The sequence below is a fragment of the Oryctolagus cuniculus genome, chromosome 11 (genome assembly GCF_964237555.1).
Source record: "Oryctolagus cuniculus chromosome 11, mOryCun1.1, whole genome shotgun sequence".
NCBI classification, from domain to species: Eukaryota; Metazoa; Chordata; class Mammalia; order Lagomorpha; family Leporidae; genus Oryctolagus; species Oryctolagus cuniculus.
This window is the reverse complement of record NC_091442.1, coordinates 104,727,888-104,746,989: the sequence shown is the minus strand read 5'-3', so window position 1 is coordinate 104,746,989 and position 19,102 is coordinate 104,727,888. Positions and strand designations below refer to the sequence as shown.

Below are 19,102 nucleotides of genomic sequence, written 5' to 3'. Positions count from 1 at the left end.
AGAGGCAGGGAGACAGAGAGAGGTCTTTTATCCGCTGGCTCACTTCCCAAATGGTGGCAACGACTGGGGCTGGGCCAGACTGAAGCCAGGAGCCAGGAGCTTCTTCCGGGTCTCCCAAGTGGGTGCAGGGTCCCAAGCACTTGGGCCATCTTCCACTGCTTTCCCAGGCACATTAGCAGGGAGCTGGATTGTAAATGGAGCAGTCAGAACATATGAGATGCTGGTGCTGCAGGCTGAGGCTTTAACCCACTACATCACAGCGCCAGCTCCTGTAACATCTTTATGGTACTTAAAGGGACAGCCTTAGTTAAAGACACATGGCAAGCAAGGCTGCTTCCCCAGTGTGCCAGGCCCAGATGCCTCTTCTGTACTAGAACAGACCTTATCCTTTTAAACTCTTATTTTGTCTTATTTACTTTAATGAGGGCTCATTTTAGGTCAGTGAAACCTTATTAGTGATGTCAGCTTTAAGGTTATGTTTATCTCATTAATAGGGAGACTGGGATAAAAGCTTTGCTCTGTTCTGACCACAGCTTGGTTGTCTTCCTGCTTGTGTTGGTTTCATCCTCAGGACACTAGACTATTAAAACATATCCAAGAACCTTAACATTGATTAGACAATAACAGGTAATAGCCTATATTCACATTTCCCTTCCTGCCTCCAAATGTTCCTCATTGCTGTTGTCAGCTTTCGATTTGCTTTTTAAATCCAGGAATGTGGTCAAAGCTCATGTGTTGCATTTGGTTGACATAGCTCTTTAGTATCCTTTCATTTAAAGTAGTCCCTAAATTTAGAGATTAGATAGTGTAGTCATGTGCCACATAATAGCAGTGAGACATTCTGAGAAATACACTGTAAGCATTTCTTCATTGTACAGACATCACAGTGCATTTACACAAGCTAAGATGGCTGTGATGTCACAGGATGATGTAATCTTATGGAACCACTGTTGTATATGACTATTTATCGAACTTTCCCACACCCATCACCTGTCTTCAACAAGGGTTAATTTATATTTGATCTTGTTTCATCTGAGTACATTAATTCTTCACTACTACTTCCTGATTAATTTTAGGTAAATCTCAAACATTCCATCGTTTTATGTATATATTTTTCGGTGCACATCTCTAAAATATAAGGATTTTTAAAAATATAGCCACAATACCATCATCACCCTTAACCAATAATGATTTCTTACTATGAGCAACTATGTTTTTTGTTTGTTGGCTGAAAGTGGTATTAACTGTCTCTCCCTCTCTCTATTTGTAACTCTTTCCAAAAAATAAATAAATCTTAAAAAAGAGAAAATTTTCAAAAAATAGAAAAATAAAAGTGGTATTAAATAAATTCATTGCAGTTAAATCTAAAAATTTCCCTTCAATCTCTTTCTAACTAATTTTTCCATTTGTATATGAAGAAATCAGATTATATATATTCTACCATTTTTTATATTTTATACTTATCTGATCAGTTATTTAACATGTTCATGCAGCCCCTATAATTCCCATACATTGGGAATTAGATCCAAACATTTTTAATCACATTTGAGTTTTTGTTTTTAATCTTGGCAAGTCTACTTCAAAAATTTTGTCAGCATTATCTACCATTTTAATGGGCCTTCAATTCAGTGACTATTTGAACTAAGTAGGGAAGCATTATTGTAATCTGCTTTTTGCCAGAAGTCTAGAATTATTTTCTTTGAAGACACTGTATTTTGCTAATTTCCATTTATTTGATATTTTTTTTAAGATTTTTTTTTTCATTTGAAAGAGTTCAGAAGGCAGAGCTAGCAGAAGCTGAGAGAGAGAGAGAGAGAGAGAGAGAGAAGAGAGAGAGGTCTTCCATCCACTGGTTCACTCCCCAGATGGCCGCAAAGGCCAGAGCTGTGTCAGTCTGAAGCCAGGAGCCAGGAGCTTCTTCTGGTCTCCCACGTGGGTGCAGGGGCCCAAGGACTTGGGCCATCCTTTACTGCTTTCCCAGGCCATAGCAGAGAGCTTGATCAGAAGTGGAGCAGCCAGGTCATCCCTGTATGGGATGCCGGCACTGCAGGCGACAGCTTTACCTGCTACTCCACAGTGCTGGCCCCTGGAAGTCTAGAATCTTAATGCTTGATTGGAGATCTATCAAAAAGAAATCATCAAACATATAGAATTTGTAGCTAAAAAGCACCATTTCTCTCTTTGTTATCTACATGTGCCCATTCTTCATAGCATAACTATCAGTTCAGAGAACTTCGTTTTAAGTACTTAACAGACTTAGTACATGGTAAATGAATATCATTAAAGCAATTTACTTTCATAGCTAGTAGGTTCTTTTAAGGTGTTATCTACCCTAGTTCTCTTGTTTTATAGGTGAAAACTATCTAAAGAAATATTTTCTCAAACATTAACTCCCTGGGAGAATCATATCAGCAAATGTACCTACTTAATGTGGGCCGGCGCTGTGGTACAGCGGTTGAGTCACAGCCTGCAGCGCTGGTATCCAGTATGGGTGCCAGTTGGGTTCAAGTACTGGCTTCTCCACTTCCGACCCAGCTCTCTGCTATGGCCTGGGAAAGCAGCAAAGGATGGCCCAAGTCCTTGGGCCCCTGCACCCACGTGGGAGACCTGGAGGAAGCTCCTGGCTCCTGGTCAGCCTGGCCCAGCCCGGGTCGTTGCTGCCATTTGGGGAGTGAACCTGTGGATGGAAGACTCTCAGTCTCTCCTTCTCTCTTTCTGTGACTCTGCTTCCAAGTGAATAAGTAAATCTTAAAAAAAAAAAAAAAAAAAAAAAAAAGTACCTATTTGAGACATAAGTCCATTTAAAATACATTTGAAATCCATTTTCCATTTTTGTTAGGACAGGATCATCCAATGATAACCAATAACCCTGGGTTTCTGTTATTTTAGGAAGTTTGTTTGCCTGAATGACAACATTGACCACAATCATAAAGATGCCCAGACGGTGAAGGCTGTTCTCAGGGACTTCTATGAGTCCATGTTTCCCATACCTTCCCAGTTTGAGCTTCCCAGAGAGTATCGAAACCGTTTCCTTCATATGCATGAGCTACAGGAATGGTAAGTTCTCTTTTGTATTCACATGTGTGCCTGCGTACATATGTATATATATATTTTAGAGTGACGGTTTCTTTAATGTGCTGTTTGCTCTATAATTTCTTTGTAAAAATAGTTATACTTTTTCTTCTTAGTTTAATATTTGAAAGATGCTTGCCGATATTTCAAGAGATTTGTAAAAATGCATAATTGTGTTCTCAGCTTAATTGAAAGTTTATTCCTTTATTCAGTTGTTCATTGACCATTGTATAGGTGAACAGGAATACCAGCTTGGGAGAGCTTGTTGTCTAGTACAAGTAGGTGTATAACGTGACTGTGGGTAAAGCTGCTGGTCAGGAACTCTGGGGAAAATGGGATTGGGCTAAGTCCTGAAGGCAGAATCCCAGAAAGCGGTGAGAAGGGAACAATGAACGAAAGTTTGGAGACGGGCAATTTGGGGACTGGCCCGGCTCAGCTGGAGAATTCATGCACTCAAATGGTGGGAAATACACCTTGGAGAAGTGTTAGAAGCCATTTCATCAAGATTCTTAACAATCAGACTTTGCATTCGCTTTTGTAACTAACTAGGGAACTTTTATAGGTAATGAGTGAAGGATTGAAATTTGGTTGAGTTGTTTAAATTGTTTAAAAGTTACCTAGTAGGGGGTCGGCGCCATGGCTCACTTGATTAACCCTCCACCTGCAGCGCCAGCATCCCATATGGACGCCCCGTTCTAGTCCCAGTTGCTCCTCTTCCGGTCCAGCTCTCTGCTGTGGCCCAGGAGTGCAGTGGAGGATGGCCCAAGTGCTTGGCCCCTGAACCCGCGTGAGAGACCAGGAGAAGCACCTGGCTCCTGGCTTCGGAGCGGCGTAGCTCTGGCTGTAGTGATCATTTTGGGAGTGAACTAACGGAAGGAAGACCTTTCTCTCTGTCTCTCTCTCACTATCTGTCAAATAAATTTTTAAAAAATTACTTAGTATAGTTATAAAAAATAAAAATGAGAGGGAAAGCATGAAAGGAAGAATTTTTTAAAGGCAGAAGTAAAAGTCATATAGTATACAATTAGGCATTTTAAAATGTAAAATTTAGTGGCATATAGCACATTGATAATGTCATTTAATATCTGTCTGCTTGAAAACATTTTCATCAATCCAAAAGAGCACTGTATACTTATTAATCAGTCACTCCCTATTTCCTGTAATGTCTGCCTCTGGTTGTCATTCATCTGCCTTCTCTCCATGGATTTTCCTATCAATATATTTCTTATGAAAGGAATGGACAACATATGACCTTGTGTGTCTGGTTTCTCTCACTTGGTATATAGCATCATTGCCATTGGAGTAACCTTTGGATGCCATAATGAGTGCTATTTTAAGCCAGAATCATTGGAGCAGAAAAGAAAAGCAGGCTTTTACTGAGGAATGGCAGTCTGAGCTTGGTGACTTACCAGAGAGGAGGGAGGGCATAGCCAGACAGGTTTTAAGCCTGGTTATCTTAGAAATCATGCTGCCCCTGGCCTGTGGGGGCATTGAGAAGGGTGGTGTAGTTGTGCTGTGGTAACAGTTATGCATATGAGAGAGACTTGAAGTAGAAAGATGGACATTGGAGCTAGGGAAGGCTTGATTTGGGAAACCATTTTTCACAGAGCTTGTAGTTAAAATCATGATCCAGGGTTGGTCCTCAGGGAGAGAATTCACTGAATCAAGAAAGGAAATTTGAGGGTGTTAAACTGTGAGATCTGAATGAGAAACCATTGATAGAGATATTTGAAGCAACTCTTAGTCGTCCAGGGAAACAGTATAGATTCCTCTGATGTGACCATTTTTTTTTTCCTGCTCTGCTTGATTTCATTCTTAATGTTTGTTCAGTCAGGTGACTTTTATTAAGTATATACAATGTGGTAAGAGATTTTCCTAAGAGATTTTCACCCATCTCTCCATTCACTGTTCCAGCAACTCTGTGGTGGGTCACTGTATCCTTATTCTATAGAAGGGGAACTAAGGCACAGAGCTAGGAAGTAACTCGCATGAGGCATCTCAGCTTGTGAACAGGGAAGCCCAGATATTAACTTGGGTGGTCCATTTCCAGCCTGGTAGAGCACACTTGCTGAGCCTTAGTCATTGTCATCGCCAGCAGAGTAGCTACCCTCTTGCCTAAGAGCCCATTGTATGCCGGACACTGTGCTGGACTTATATTTGCTTCCTACATTAATGGTATTGTTACTGCCGTGTTATAGATGAGAACACCATTATAGAAGCTGAGTAATTTGCTCAAGCTATAGTAGCTGGCAAGTAGCAAATCCGGCCTGGCTCCCAACTCTCTTTACATTCTCCTATACCCCAAAGCTTCTTTAAAAGTGATCTTCATCCTTTATACTAATGCCATTGCTAGTTTTTAATTAGGATGGTAATTTAATCTTTCAGGTTAGGAAAATTTTGTCCCTGTGCCACATGCTGGGAGTACAAAGATGAAAGGTGTGTGATACCACATTTAGAGGTGCTCATAGTCTATTCCTGGTGACATAGACTGGGCAAGTATATTGTGTGTGTCAGTAGAGTTCAATGCTATTAGTGTATACAGGAAGGAACACTTGATTCTGGTGGGCAAAGGAGATGTTGGGACTTGGTTTGGAATTATGAAAATAATGTTTCCAGGTAGGAAAGAGCATTCCTGATAGAAGGAATGACATGTGCAAAGGCACAGAGGGGCAAGACAATGCTTTAAGGGAAAAGAAAAATTGTGAAGGACTATATCTGATTTAGACTTTTCTTTAGAGAATAAACCTCCCCAGGATAGATTTTTTTAAAAGTGTTTTCTATAATCAGATGTCATGAATTGAAATGATAACTAATAGTCATGTGAAGATTAGACTGATGAGGAAGTTGTTTGGAGTGGGGCAGAATTGTGTGGGAACTGGCAACAGAGACGAGTAATAAGCATGTGACTAGAACCAGAAATAGATCATCAAGGTGCGAACTGAGGAGACAGTTGTGGGAATCCAGAGAAAGCAGTAGACAGAATAGGGGAGACCTCAAAGGGGAACCTGTCAGACTCACTAGAACTCCTTGATATGTTAGAGTTGGATAAGACAGATATTAAACAGGTCTATTCTGAAATCTACAAGGGGTCTTCAAAAAGTTCATGAAAATTGTTTATTATGAAAAAACTGCATGGATTTCAAAATTTTTTACATCCAAGTAAGCTTATTTTTTAATTCTGTTATCCACGAACTCCTTGAAGTACCCTTGTATATATTTTATTTTTGTTAACAAGTTATTATTGAGCCACAGTTTCCAAAACTGGCAAGAAACTGCCTCTCTACATTTTCACTCTCCTTTGGTTCAGAGGGAAAACATCTTTATATGGTTCTGAGTATAAACTATCCAAATCCAGTTTGTTACTAAATGTACCTTTAAGAGCCCAAATGAATAAGAAAAGAGTAGGCATAAGATTAACTTGAGGGCCGGCGCCGCGGCTCACTAGGCTAATCCTCTGCCTTGCGACGCCGGCACACCGGGTTCTAGTCCCGGTCGGGGCGCCGGATTCTGTCCCGGTTGCCCCTCTTCCAGGCCAGCTCTCTGCTGTGGCCCAGGAGTGCAGTGGAGGATGGCCTAAGTGCTTGGGCCCTGCACCCCATGGGAGACCAGGAGAAGTACCTGGCTCCTGCCATCGGATCAGCGCGGTGCACCGGCCGCAGCACCGGCCATTGGAGGGTGAACCAACGGCAAAGGAAGACCTTTCTCTCTGTCTCTCTCTCACTGTCCACTCTGCCTGTCCAAAAAAAAAAAAAAAGATTAACTTGAGAGGATTTTGATTCCAGTACAAATGACACGAATCAAGTGTATTCTCTGCAACCCCGTGATTTTGGGGTGGCTTGTTCTTCACCTTCCTTAGTGTCTGTGTCTCACTGCTGACCCAGCAACCCAGCCCTACTTTCTAGAAACTGTCCTTTTTCTTTTTCTCTTCATGCATCTTTGGTCATCCAACCCCGGTTTCCTGCACGGACTTTCTTCCTATTTCCACAGAAGCCCATTTCCTTTCTCAGGTAGAGCACTTGCTACACTTTGCAGCAATCTGGTTGCCTTTGTCTCTGCTGGTAGTCTGTGAGCCCTCATTATGGCCAAAGACAGTGCCTTCCTCACCTCTGCATCCAGCATTTCCTCCCTAGGACATAGTAGTTGCTCATAGTAGGTGAATGGGCTTTCTGACTGCTGAGGAAACACAGTAGCTATCATACAGCCTGTGGCTTCCTGGCTTTTTAACTTACACATAGAGTCTGATTAGAGTTGACTGAATTGGTTGTGATCCTGTAAATAGATGTGGGGAAGATAGGAGGAAGAACCACATATGGGAGAGAATCATTTTGGACATGTGACTTGGGATAGAGACATCCATTCCCAAACAGTTGTGAGAGAGACTCTGGAACTCGGTGCAAAGGCCTGAATTTGGTAATTATTAGCATATCTTCCAAACCTTATGTTAGCATTTTAAAATTCAATCTTCATAACAAATTATTATTTCCAAATTACAGATGAGGAAACTGAGTTGTACCACTCTCTCTCTTTTTTTTAAAAAAGATTTATTTTATTTATTTGAAAGAGTTACAGAGAGAGGTAGAGACAGAGAGGTCTTCCATCCGCTGGTTCACTCCCCAGATGGCCACAACAGCCGGAGCTGCGCCAATCCAAACCCAGGAGCCAGGAGCTTCTTTCGGGTCTCCGGTGTGGGAGCAGGGGCCCAAGGACTTGGGCCATCTTCTGTTGCTTTCCCAGGCCATAGCAGAAGCTGGATCAGAAGAGGAACAACCGGGACTAGAACGGCGCCCATATGGGATGCTGGCGCTTCAGGCCAGGGGTTTAACCCGCTGCGCCACAGTGCCAGCCCCTGGTTGTACCACTCTCTTTATCCTCAGTATCCTGTCATCAACAGTTCCAGTTTTTGCTGTCTCCTTTCTTGCTTATTTCTTTTCATTTTCACTGCCTAGGACAACTGTCATCTAGTTCTTATAATTGGACTGCACTGGACTGTCTGTATTATTTATCCATTCATCTTTCTGATGGCCACTGTTTTTGCCCTCATTTTTTGTTTGAATTTATTTATTGGGGCCAGTGTTGTGAGGTAAAACGTTAAGCGTCTTCCTACAGTGCCTACATTCCATATGGGCTTTGAAAAAAATATATTTATTTATTTGAAGGTCAAAGTTATAGAGAGAGGAGAGAAAGAGGTTCACCCCCCAGATGGCTGCAACAGTTGGGGCTGAGCCAGGCTGAAGCCAGGAGCTTCATCCAAGTCTCCCACATGGGTAGCAGGGGCCTAAGCACTTGGGCCATCTTCCACAGCTTTTCCCAGGCCATTAACAGGGAGCTGGATCAGAAGTGGAACAGCCAAGACAGGAACCGGAGCCCACATGGGATGCTGGCATTGCAGGCAGAGGATTTTATCTGCTCTACCACCACACCGGCCCCTATTTTTGCCCTCATTGTGTCACCCACACTTGCCCGCTGCCATTTCATCCACTTTCCTACTGGAATAATATGTCCAGTCCCCTTTGCAGGGTTTTCCAGAGCAGCTACAGTTCCTTCCCAGCCCCTTTTTCATTGCTTAGCTCTCTTGAGCTCCTTGGGTCTGGCTGCACTCGGTTCTGCAGGGCTCAGCTCCTGACTCAGCCTTTCTGCTGCTACTCAGCTCCCTTTCTCAGCCTCGCCCTCTCCCTCCCCTCTTAAGCTAAAACGTCACAGTCTCTGTGGTGCTGTCTGCATTCCTCTTCAGTTTTTCTGTAAGACTTGACTTTTGATAGTACCTGTTTGTCCATCTTAGGTGATGACATGTTGGTGACTACACAGATATCTGAACACTTTTCAGAGGGGACGTTATCTTGTTCATTTCACTGAGTCCACAGGAAGTATTTATCAAATGACTGAATGAGTATATGAATATGAATGAATAAGTAAAAAGACACCATGGTTTTGTTTGAGTGCCAGAAGTAATTCTGTTTTGAAGTCCTCTTTTCTGACTGATTCAAGTATAATATTTACTCTGACACAATAACAAATCTGCACTCATGTTGAGAATGTATATTGTGTTAACATTTTAAAATTGCCTGTAGCAATGTTTTTATGTTCATAGTATTGTTTTTGTAAAACTAATGTGTAAATCACTTTTAACTAATGACCATACATCATATACAGAAGTACACATGAGACCATATACAGAAGTACATGTTTGCTTTCTTCTTTCTCTAACCAGGAGGGCATATCGAGACAGATTGAAGTTCTGGACCCACTGTGTACTAGCAACATTGATTATATTTACTATATTCTCATTTTTTGCTGAACAAGTAAGTTTTATATGTTTGGCTATTAAACTGTTTTTGGTGTAACCTAGCATCTGAATCATTTAGAAAATGATATAAATTCATATCAAGAAAGTTTCAGTTTCTCCTACTGGCTTTGTAGCTTGATCATATGTCAGTATGGCAGATATATTTTATAATATTCAGGCAGCCAACATAGTAGCCTTTTATTGATCCATCTTCAAATCTATTACCAGTCTTCTTTTCAACTGGAACTCAATAATTAACTTTGGACTTCAGGCAAAAATGAAAAGCTCTAAATATTTTTAACCAAAAACTGTCTATAATCCTCATCTGATAGTAATTTATTTTTTTATTTTTTTATTTTTATTTTTTTATTTAGTAAATATAAATTTCTAAAGTATAGTTTATGGATTACAATGGCTTCCCCCCCCCCCATAATTTCCCTCCCACTCGCACCCCTCCCATTTCCCGCTCCCTCTCCCATTCCATTCACATCAAGATTCACTTTCAATTCTCTTTATATACAGAAGATCAATTTAGTATATATTAAGTAAAAATTTCATCAGTTTGCACCCACACAGAAACACAAAGTGTAAAATACTGTTTCAGTACTAGTTATAGCATTACTTCACATTGGACAACACATTAAGGACAGATCCCACATGAGAAGTACACAGTGACTCCTGTTGTTGACTTAACAATTTGACACTCTCATTTATGGCATCAGTAATCTCCCTAGGCTCTAGTCATGAGTTGCCAAGGCTAAGGAAGCCTTTTGAGTTCGCCAGCTTCGACCTTATTCAGACAGGGTCATAGTCAAAGTGGAAGTTCTCTCCTCCCTTCAGAGAAAGGTACCTCCTTCTTTGATGGCCCCGTTCTTTCCACTGGGATCTCACTTGCAGAGATCTTTCATTTAGGTCTTCTTTTTTTTTTTTTTTTTTTTTTCCAGAGTGTCTTGGCTTTCCATGCCTAAAATACTTTCATGGGCTCTTCAGCCATATCCAAATGCCTTAAGGGCTGATTCTGAGGCCAGAGTGCTGTTTAGGACATCTGCCATTCTATGAGTCTGCTGTGTATCCAGCTTCCCATGATGGATCGTTCTCTCCCTTTTTGATTCTATCAGTTAGTATTATACACTAGTCTTGTTTGTGTGATCCTTTTGACTTTTAGACCTATCAGTGTGATCAATTGTGAACAGCAATTGATCACTTGGACTAGTGAGATGGCATTGGTACATGCCACCTTGATGGGATTGTGTTGGAATCTTCTGGCACGTTTCTAACTCCACCATTTGGGGCAAGTCTGATTGAGCGTGTCCCAAATTGTACATCTCCTCCCTCTCTTATTCCCGCTCTTATATTTAACAGGGATCACTTTTCAGTTAAAATTTAAACACCTCAAAATAATTGTGTATTAATTACAGAGTTCAACCAATAGTACTAGAACAGAACAAAAAAAATACTAAAATGGATAAAGTATTACACTGTACATCAACAGTCAGGACAAGAGCTGATCAAGTCACTGTTTCTCATAGTGTCCATTTCACTTCAACAGATTTCCCCTTTGGTGCTCAGTTGTCGCCGATCAGGGAGAACATATGATATTTGTCCCTTTGGGATATCTGATAGTAATTTTTATGAGTCTTTCACTTTTTTCCATTCTCTTAACCTTTCTAGATTGACTGCAGAGTCTTATATTCAGACACCCATGGTTTTGTGTTTGGCTCTGCTCACACTGGCAGTGTTCCATTTACAATGCCTTTGACTTGCTGAGATTTTTGTTATCCTCCCCTTACTCCTCTCGTTGTCAGCACCTCTGCACTGGGGCTCACTTCTATGCATGCACACACACAATCTCCTTCAGGTGAGGGTTCAGGAGTAGGAGGGAGACTTACTCAGTAAAAGGAAAAGGATAAAAGAATCCTTATTAGCTTGCAGGCATGAAATACTCTGAGGAGAAGGGATTGAAACGGGAACAGTCATGGGCACACATGACTTACACAGGGCATGTGACCCCACCCCAGCCTCTGACCAGTTTAATGGGGCTTTTCCAGCTGTCAGAGGAAAGGACACTGAGTTTATTTATACCAAGAAGGAGGGAGGTAAGTTGTGTGTACTGAGAGCTTTAGGATAATGACTGGGCTTCCTGCCACAGATGGAAGGAAATTGAGGACACGGAGGTTCAGTAGGTGATCAGGAGGGCAACTTAACATTCATCTTTCCCAGGGATCATACCTCTTGTTCTTGGTTGTCATTGGTCCTGGCCGATAAAAATCTTATAAAAAATCTCAAAAAGACAGTACTTGCATTTGGAGCAGGGCTCTAGTGAGCAACTTTGTTGCTGGCCCCAGTGACTCAAGTGTGCTGGGGCCAGTGCAAGAGAAGAGAAGGGTCAGTCTTGCCTCTGCCATTGAATCCAGCAAAGAATAGAGACTGGAAAGGCAAGAAGAGGGAGAAAGAAAGGGCAGGTTAAGCCCCCTCCCCTCTCCAGCATCATGATGTAGTCAGACTGCTTCCTCTGCCACCCTCACCAGCAAACCAGCCAGCTCTGCTCCTCGCTGTCCTCCCCAGTCCCAGCTTTTTATTCAAACCCTGGTGGCTTCTGCTTGGGCAAAGCCTCACTTCCCACTTCTAGATAAAGGAGTAACTGTCCCACAAAGCTGGGGACAGAGAAGGCGATCATTAGGGATCCCAAATGGAAACCACAAGGAAGACACTTATTCTCACTGAAGTTTTATTATAATGATGTTTAGGTTTTCAATTTCAGATATATAATGAGTAAACTCTTTTTATGAGGAGGAAAAAGAAGTACTTTTCTGAGTTCTAAGCTACTAATAAATTAATTTTCATATTACCTCTTACTCATAAATTAGATTTTCAGATGATTGTTTTTAGATTAGATATAGAAAAAATGGATTTTTACCCATAGTTGTCTTCTTTTTTTATTTTTTAAAATCCTATCTTATTAATGTAGGCATTACCAAACCCAGAGACAGTGTCTTAATGGCTAAACAGAGCCAATATCCTTCCACAGAAAGACTGGAGAAAAGGACATCTTGAAAATAAATGTTTGGTAATGTCTGTGAAAATCTGTAGTCATAGGTCTTAGATAAATGAAGCATGGGTCAAAATAATCTTAATCCTCTTGGGTCTGTTTGCAGGCACATAATAGGCATTTTGATCTTACAAGGCTAAACAAAATGAGTGGTTGGCTTCATTTGGGGGGAGGAGAAATTGACAGAGTCTTGTTTGTTATCTGCTCCTATGATGAAACTCATGTGGCTCTCAGAAGTTTGAAGTATTTTACAGTCTTTGATCAACATGGTGATTGAAATTTATTTTCTGTCTTTCATCATTCAGTTAATTGCACTTAAGCGGAAGATATTTCCCAGAAGACGGATACACAAAGAAACTAGCCCTGATCGAATCAGGGTATAGAAGATCTTCCCTTGAAAATCATCTACCTCAGCATTTACTGAGTATTTTAAAACTCGGCATCACAGAGATGTCTTTGTGATGCGAAGCTTAGCCAGCTTGGCCTGAAGAAGGGTAAACATACAGTACCCTACAGTCCAGTGGCGAGTGTACTACCCACTGCCCAGGAATTAATAACCAGCCCACTACAAACTGGTGTGTTGAGCAACTCTGAAGTGTTTTACTTTTACAGCATTTGCTCTTGACCTTTCATCCTTTTATAAAAAGGCTCACTGGTGGGAGACAGCTGCCACTTTCCCACAGCAACTCTTGCAAACTAACTGTAACATGAGAGGCCTAGGCCAGCCTGAGAGGGATTGCTGAGAAACCCCAGTCTTTGCATTCCAGAGCTTTTTTGCTATAGTTTTGTGCTTTTTATTTTCTTCTTTTCCCATTTTTCAAATAAGTAGCTACTAAGTTAACTGCATATTCTTGCTTCTGAACAGGAGAGTCTAAACATGTTTTTTTAGATGTTATTTAAGTAATACAATAATGTCACCTTCTGTTGGCAATATCTAAATCACAAACTTTATATTAAAGTTTAGACTATAAGTAGTCTTAAACCACTGGCAACTACTGAAGAACTCCATGATTCTTATCTAAAATACTTTGTGCTTGTTTACTTCAGCCCCTACAATACTGTGATTTCGCGTGCAGGCCTAATTTCAAAGGGCTAGAGTTAAGTAGCAGTGCTACTTACCAGATGTAATTATGTTTTGGAAATGTACATATTCAAACAGAAGTGCCTCATTTTAGAAATGAGTAGTGCTGATGGGATTGGCACATTACAGTGGTGTCTTATTTAATACTTGTATATTCCAGTAGCTTTCTCTCACAGTTTCTTATAGAACAGGGGTCAACAAACTTTTCCTGTAAAAGGCCAGTTAGTAAATGATTGCAGGCATCAAGTGTCTTTGTCACATAATCTTCTATGTTTAGTTTTTTGTTTTTTGAATAACCCTTCAAAAGGTATAAAACCCATGTTTAGCTTACAGCTCTGTATGAAAACAGGCCACCAGCCGGATTTGACCCACAGACCATCGCTATATGACGACTGAGAGTATTTTTATGTATGGGTGAACCCTCACATTAGCCATATTTTGTTATATCATTATACAGCAGATTTGTGGACACCACGGTCCAGGAGTCTTTTTTGAACTCTTGATATTTTAGATCAGGATCTCATAGTGTTCTCAAATGGCACACATATTTTGTAAAAAGACATTGAAATGTAAATATTGTGTTTGTGCTGTACCAGTTATGTATTTGAAAAACTAAAGTGTCATAAAAGTTTCATTTTGTCTGATGCTTTCATTTTAAGTCTTTGAAGATTGAATTTTTGAATCGATTCAGCAGTAACTTGAGTGCTTATATATATAGTATGTCACGTTCTGTACAATTAAGTGGAAGATAAATATAAGGAGAGATTAGTATTATAAAGCACCAGTGAGTGTTGCTTTATGGAGGCAGGAAATAGATTCTAGATGGAATTTATATGGTAAAAACTTAGAGGGTATATTTAGATATCTTTGTAAAAGAGAAGAATTTGTCCCAGAAAGATTTCAGGGAAATGAACATTTGGCTGTAATGGTGATTTCTGTGGTTAGATTCCATGCACTCTTAGTTAATTTTTACTATGAATAAAGAAAAATGATAGATGATTTTCAGTAATGATAACAGTGAATGGTGTGTATCCCAGGAAAGAATCTGGGAGTCATCATTCATCATTCTTCAGCCAATACACTGGGATGTTTAAATGAGCCAGTGAAATCCTAAACATCACAGGGAAGAAGATTCAAAGCAAAACAATAAACAGGAGGGTTACTTCGAACTTACTGCTTGAAGGAGAGAGTCTAAAAATAATTAGTCAATAAAGTCCTGAAACCTTTGCTTGCCAGATCTTAGATGAAAGAGATAAAATATAGGACTTAAAACAAAAACGCTTGTGGAACTGTTATAAGCTAAGGCAGGTACAAAATTTGAAATGTATTTTAAAATTATCTGGGGGCAGTGATATATACACACACTGAAAAACCCCAAATTTAAACTCTATATTATCCCTAGGTGGTGACATTATGAATGAATTTAATTTCCTTCATTTTACATTTTCAAAATTATCTTACTATGAATATTTATTGCTTTTTTGTCTGGACTTATAGTTGAACTATAAGTTCTATGTAAACTGAAAGTGACCCATGTTAAATTTTTAGTGGAAAGTAGAATGCTTTTTATTAGCCAACCTTGGTTCCATTGTAAGAAATTTACTGGTAAAACAGTTATCTCAATTCTTGTGATTTTACTTAAGTGGATAAGTAATAATGTTTGAAACTTGAGTATAAATGAATTTTCATTTCAAGTAGGAAAGTTGGAAGGTGACGTAATATGATCTTATATATGTATAGAGTAGATGGCCCATTTATAGCCTTGGTTCCTTATTTCTTTACTGTTTTTCATTTCTAATAATTTCCTGACATTTGGAAAAATAAGGCAGTGGTATTAGTAAGCCACCAGATGGAGATGTTCAGCCGTCCTTGTTAAATGCATCAAATTAGTGATTCCAAATTGGAGCACCTATTTAAAATGCCGTTCCTCTCCCACAGTTAATTTGTTGGCCTTGGATATAACTCCTTTGTTCTGGTGAGTGGAGTTATAGGTGGGGATACAATGAAGGCATAAGAAAACTGTGTTTATAGTACAAGGTGATAGAGTGACTCCTGAGGGTAGTGGGGGAGGAGGAAAAATGTAGAAGAGCTATAATGGGCAAGCCAGCAAGAGAGAGGGTAGCACAGAACTGGCAGCTGCAAGAAGATCTCCTACAGGAACCTGGGGGCAAAGATCTTTGGTGAAAGGGGATATCCACAAGGTTGTCTATGACATATACAAATGACATCTCACCAAACCATTAGTAGAATCCATATCGCTTGCCAGATAGGCAGCATTGGATGAGATACCATAGGAAAAACTGGTCTCAGGACAGTGTGAGAGGAGTGACTACCACAGGGCCCCTAGAAACCAGCCTGTGCCAGCAGTTGTCCTTTCGATTAAATAGCTATCAACTTGTTAGATCTTTTTTTGAGATATGCTTCCTTAAAAAACTCAGAAATATCTTGCAATATTTTATAAATTTCCAGTCACTCATATTTGAATGGTGATATTTTCCACCCGAAATCTACATTTGGGGGCCCGGCGCTGTGGCATAGCAGGTGAGGCCACCACCTGCAGTGCCAGCATCCCACATGGGGCCAGTTCAAGTCCTGCTGCTCCACTTCTGGTCCAGCTCTCTGCTATGGCCTGGGAAAGCAGGCACGTTGGAGTGCTGGAGGAAGCTCCTGGCTCCTGGCTTTGGATCAGTCAGGCCCCAGCCATTGGTGGCCATTTGGGGAATGGACCAGCAGATGAAAGACCTCTCTCTCTGTTTCTGTCTCTACCTCTCTGGAACTGCCTTTCAAATAAATAAATAAATCTTTTTAAAAATTGCTATTTGGTAATAAAATGCTCTAATTTTTATTAAAATATGTATTTTTAGTTATTAAATATGTCTGTCACTGGTTGGCATTCATATGTTCGACATTCAGGAAATTGTATACCAGTGACTCAATAAGTACCCATTATATTACAATGTTGATAAGCCTACATTTACTGAGTATTTGCTATATGCTGTTGAGTGCCTATTATACAGTTGTTATGGATTATTACACTCTTTAAAATATAAAATACTGTGAGATAAATATTAAGCTCATGAAGCTAGTGCAAAGGAGAAACTAAACCTTAGAGAATCAACTAACAGACCAAGGCCTCACAGTTTCTAAGCAAGACTAATTTAATTTTGTGCTGAATTTTCATGTCATGTCTTAAACCACTTTTTACTTTCTCCTTGAATAAAATTTTTAACTTTGAAAACTCTTTTTGGAATCCCTCTGTGTAGGAAACAGCCATTGCAAGCTACTCACCTAGTTCCTTATTCTCTTCTTCCTTGTCCGAGCTAGGCAATAATCTCCAGCCTTCCTGCTATTAGGTGTAATTCTAATTTGGTGCGCTCTGTTAGGTGAGTTCTAGCAATAAAGTGTGAGCAGAACTGATGTGTGTCACTTCCAGACCTGGCCATAAAATCCTTCTGCCTGGTGCTCTTCCATACCCGTTTTACCCTTTTAGCCGGCTGGAATGGAGGGAGACTACCTACCGCAACCCTGGAAACCACCCATTGAAGATGGTAGAGTTTCCATTAGTCTGAGTCCCTCAATGACTATCTGGCTGCCCTGAGGGCCCAGTTATTCTCCCAGAGAATGAAATGAACCTTTTTTAAAGGTTTAACACATGCTTGGATTTATTTATTGCAGTGATAGTCTGTCCTGGCTTTAAAAATGAATTTCAGTTCTTCCATAACATTTTTTAAAAGATTCATTTATTTATTTGAAAGAGTTACACAGAGTGAGAAGGAGAGGCAGAGAGAGAGATCTTCCATCCATTGGTTTACTCCCTGATTAGCTGCAATGGCCAGAGCTGCGCTGATCTGAAGCCAGGAGCCAGGAGCTTCTTCTGGGTCTCCCACGCAGGTGCAGAGGCCCAAGGCCTTGGGCCATCCTCTGCTTTCACAGGCCATAGCAGAGAGCTGGACTGGAAGTAGAGCAGCCAGGTCTTGCACTGGCACCCATGTGGGATGCTGGCACTGCAGGCCATGGCTTTACCCATAGTGCCAGCTCATTCCATATCAATCTGATTTGCATTTGACTGCACCATAAATAATGGATTAGCAAAATTTGAGCTTTGTGTTTTTCAGGTAAGAAGCAGCAGGAACAGGTAATCCAGACTGCCATAATTTAAGGAAGTGGATTCTCTCTTGTTCTTAAAGCCTCAGTACATAGCTTTTGTCTCCAGGTCACATCTGTGTTCTAGGACAAAGGCAAAAAAATCAAAAGGAAGGTGCCAAACACTAGCACTGTCTAGGAAATGTCCATTTTTCCTCTTCCCTTCTATATGAGAGAGACAACTGTGAAGGACTTTGAAATGAGCCAGAAAAATTACTGGGTTTCTTGAATAGCAACTAAGTTACTGGGCCAGTGTTGTGTATAGCCACCATCTGTAATGTGGGCATCCCAATAGGCACCAGTTTCTGTCCTGGCTATTCCACTTCTGATCCAGTTCTCTGCTAATGGCCTGAGAAAAACAATAGAAGATAGTCCAAATATTTGGGCTCTTGACACCTATGTAGGAGACCCAGATGAAGTTCCTGGCTCTTGGCTTCGGCCTGGGTGTCTAGGGAGTGAGTCAGCAGATGCAAGATCTCTTGATGTCTTTAACTCTGCCTTTCAAAATAAACAAATCTTAAAACAGAAAACTAAAACTAAATAGTGTGTAAGCACTGATTTAAAAAAGAAATTGCTTATTTGAAAGAGTTAACATAAAGAGGGAGTGGTCTTCTATCCTCTGGTTCACTCCCCAGGCTGAAGCCAGGAGCCAGGAGCTTCATTCAGGGTTTCCAGGTGGATGCAAGTGTCCAGAGACTTGAGCAATCTTCAGCTGCTTTTCCAAGTGCATTAGCAGGGAGCTGGGTCAGAAGTAAAGCAGCCAGGAACTGGTGCCCATATGGGATGCTGGTATTGTAGGCAGTGGTTTAACTTGCAATGCCACAGTGCTGGCCCTGTAAGCCCCTGATTCTGTGGGGTTTTTGCAACCTTCATTGTGTGAGAAATTGTGTATCTGTGTGTAGCAGATAACCAATAGAAGTGAATATGATTCTACTCTATAGAAAAATTTTTTCTAGTGCGGAAAAGGTGCAAACTGAATCTTTCCAATTCAAAAAACTTTCATTTAAATGCCCCCATACTATGACTTGTGGGTCGCATGGCCAACCTAGTCTTTGAACTGAGTCATCTATCTATGTGCACCTGTACGAGTGTTGAGATTCCTGGGTGTGTTTGGCACAGTACTTAAGATGCTACTTGGGGCCGGCGCCGCGGCTCACTAGGCTAATCCTCTGCCTTGTGGCGCCGGCACACCGGGTTCTAGTCCCAGTCGGGGCGCCGGATTCTGTCCTGGTTGCCCCTCTTCCAGGCCAGCTCTCTGCTGTGGCCAGGGAGTGCAGTGGAGGATGGCCCAAGTGCTTGGGCCCTGCACCCCATGGGAGACCAGGAGAAGTACCTGGCTCCTGCCATCGGATCAGTGCGGTGTGCTGGCCGCAGTGGCGGCCATTGGAGGGTGAACCAACAGCAAAGGAAGACCTTTCTCTCTGTCTCCTGTCTCTCTCTCTCTCACTGTCCACTCTGCCTGTCCAAAAAAACA

General features: G+C 41.0%; 1 protein-coding gene across 3 annotated transcripts in view; it reads left to right on the top strand.

The window, feature by feature from the left end:
* Positions 1 to 14,119, top strand: part of GNPTAB (N-acetylglucosamine-1-phosphate transferase subunits alpha and beta) — an 86,088-nt gene extending 71,969 nt beyond the window's left edge. For all 3 annotated transcript variants that reach the window (XM_002711224.5, XM_070052755.1, XM_051845814.2), the window contains 3 exons: positions 2,890 to 3,057; positions 9,281 to 9,371; positions 12,710 to 14,119. In XM_002711224.5, coding sequence (XP_002711270.1) covers positions 2,890 to 3,057; positions 9,281 to 9,371; positions 12,710 to 12,787 — 337 coding nt within the window. In that variant the 3' untranslated portion in view covers positions 12,788 to 14,119. The remainder of the gene's footprint in view (positions 1 to 2,889; positions 3,058 to 9,280; positions 9,372 to 12,709) is intronic.
* The last annotated feature ends 4,983 nt before the right edge of the window (positions 14,120 to 19,102 follow it).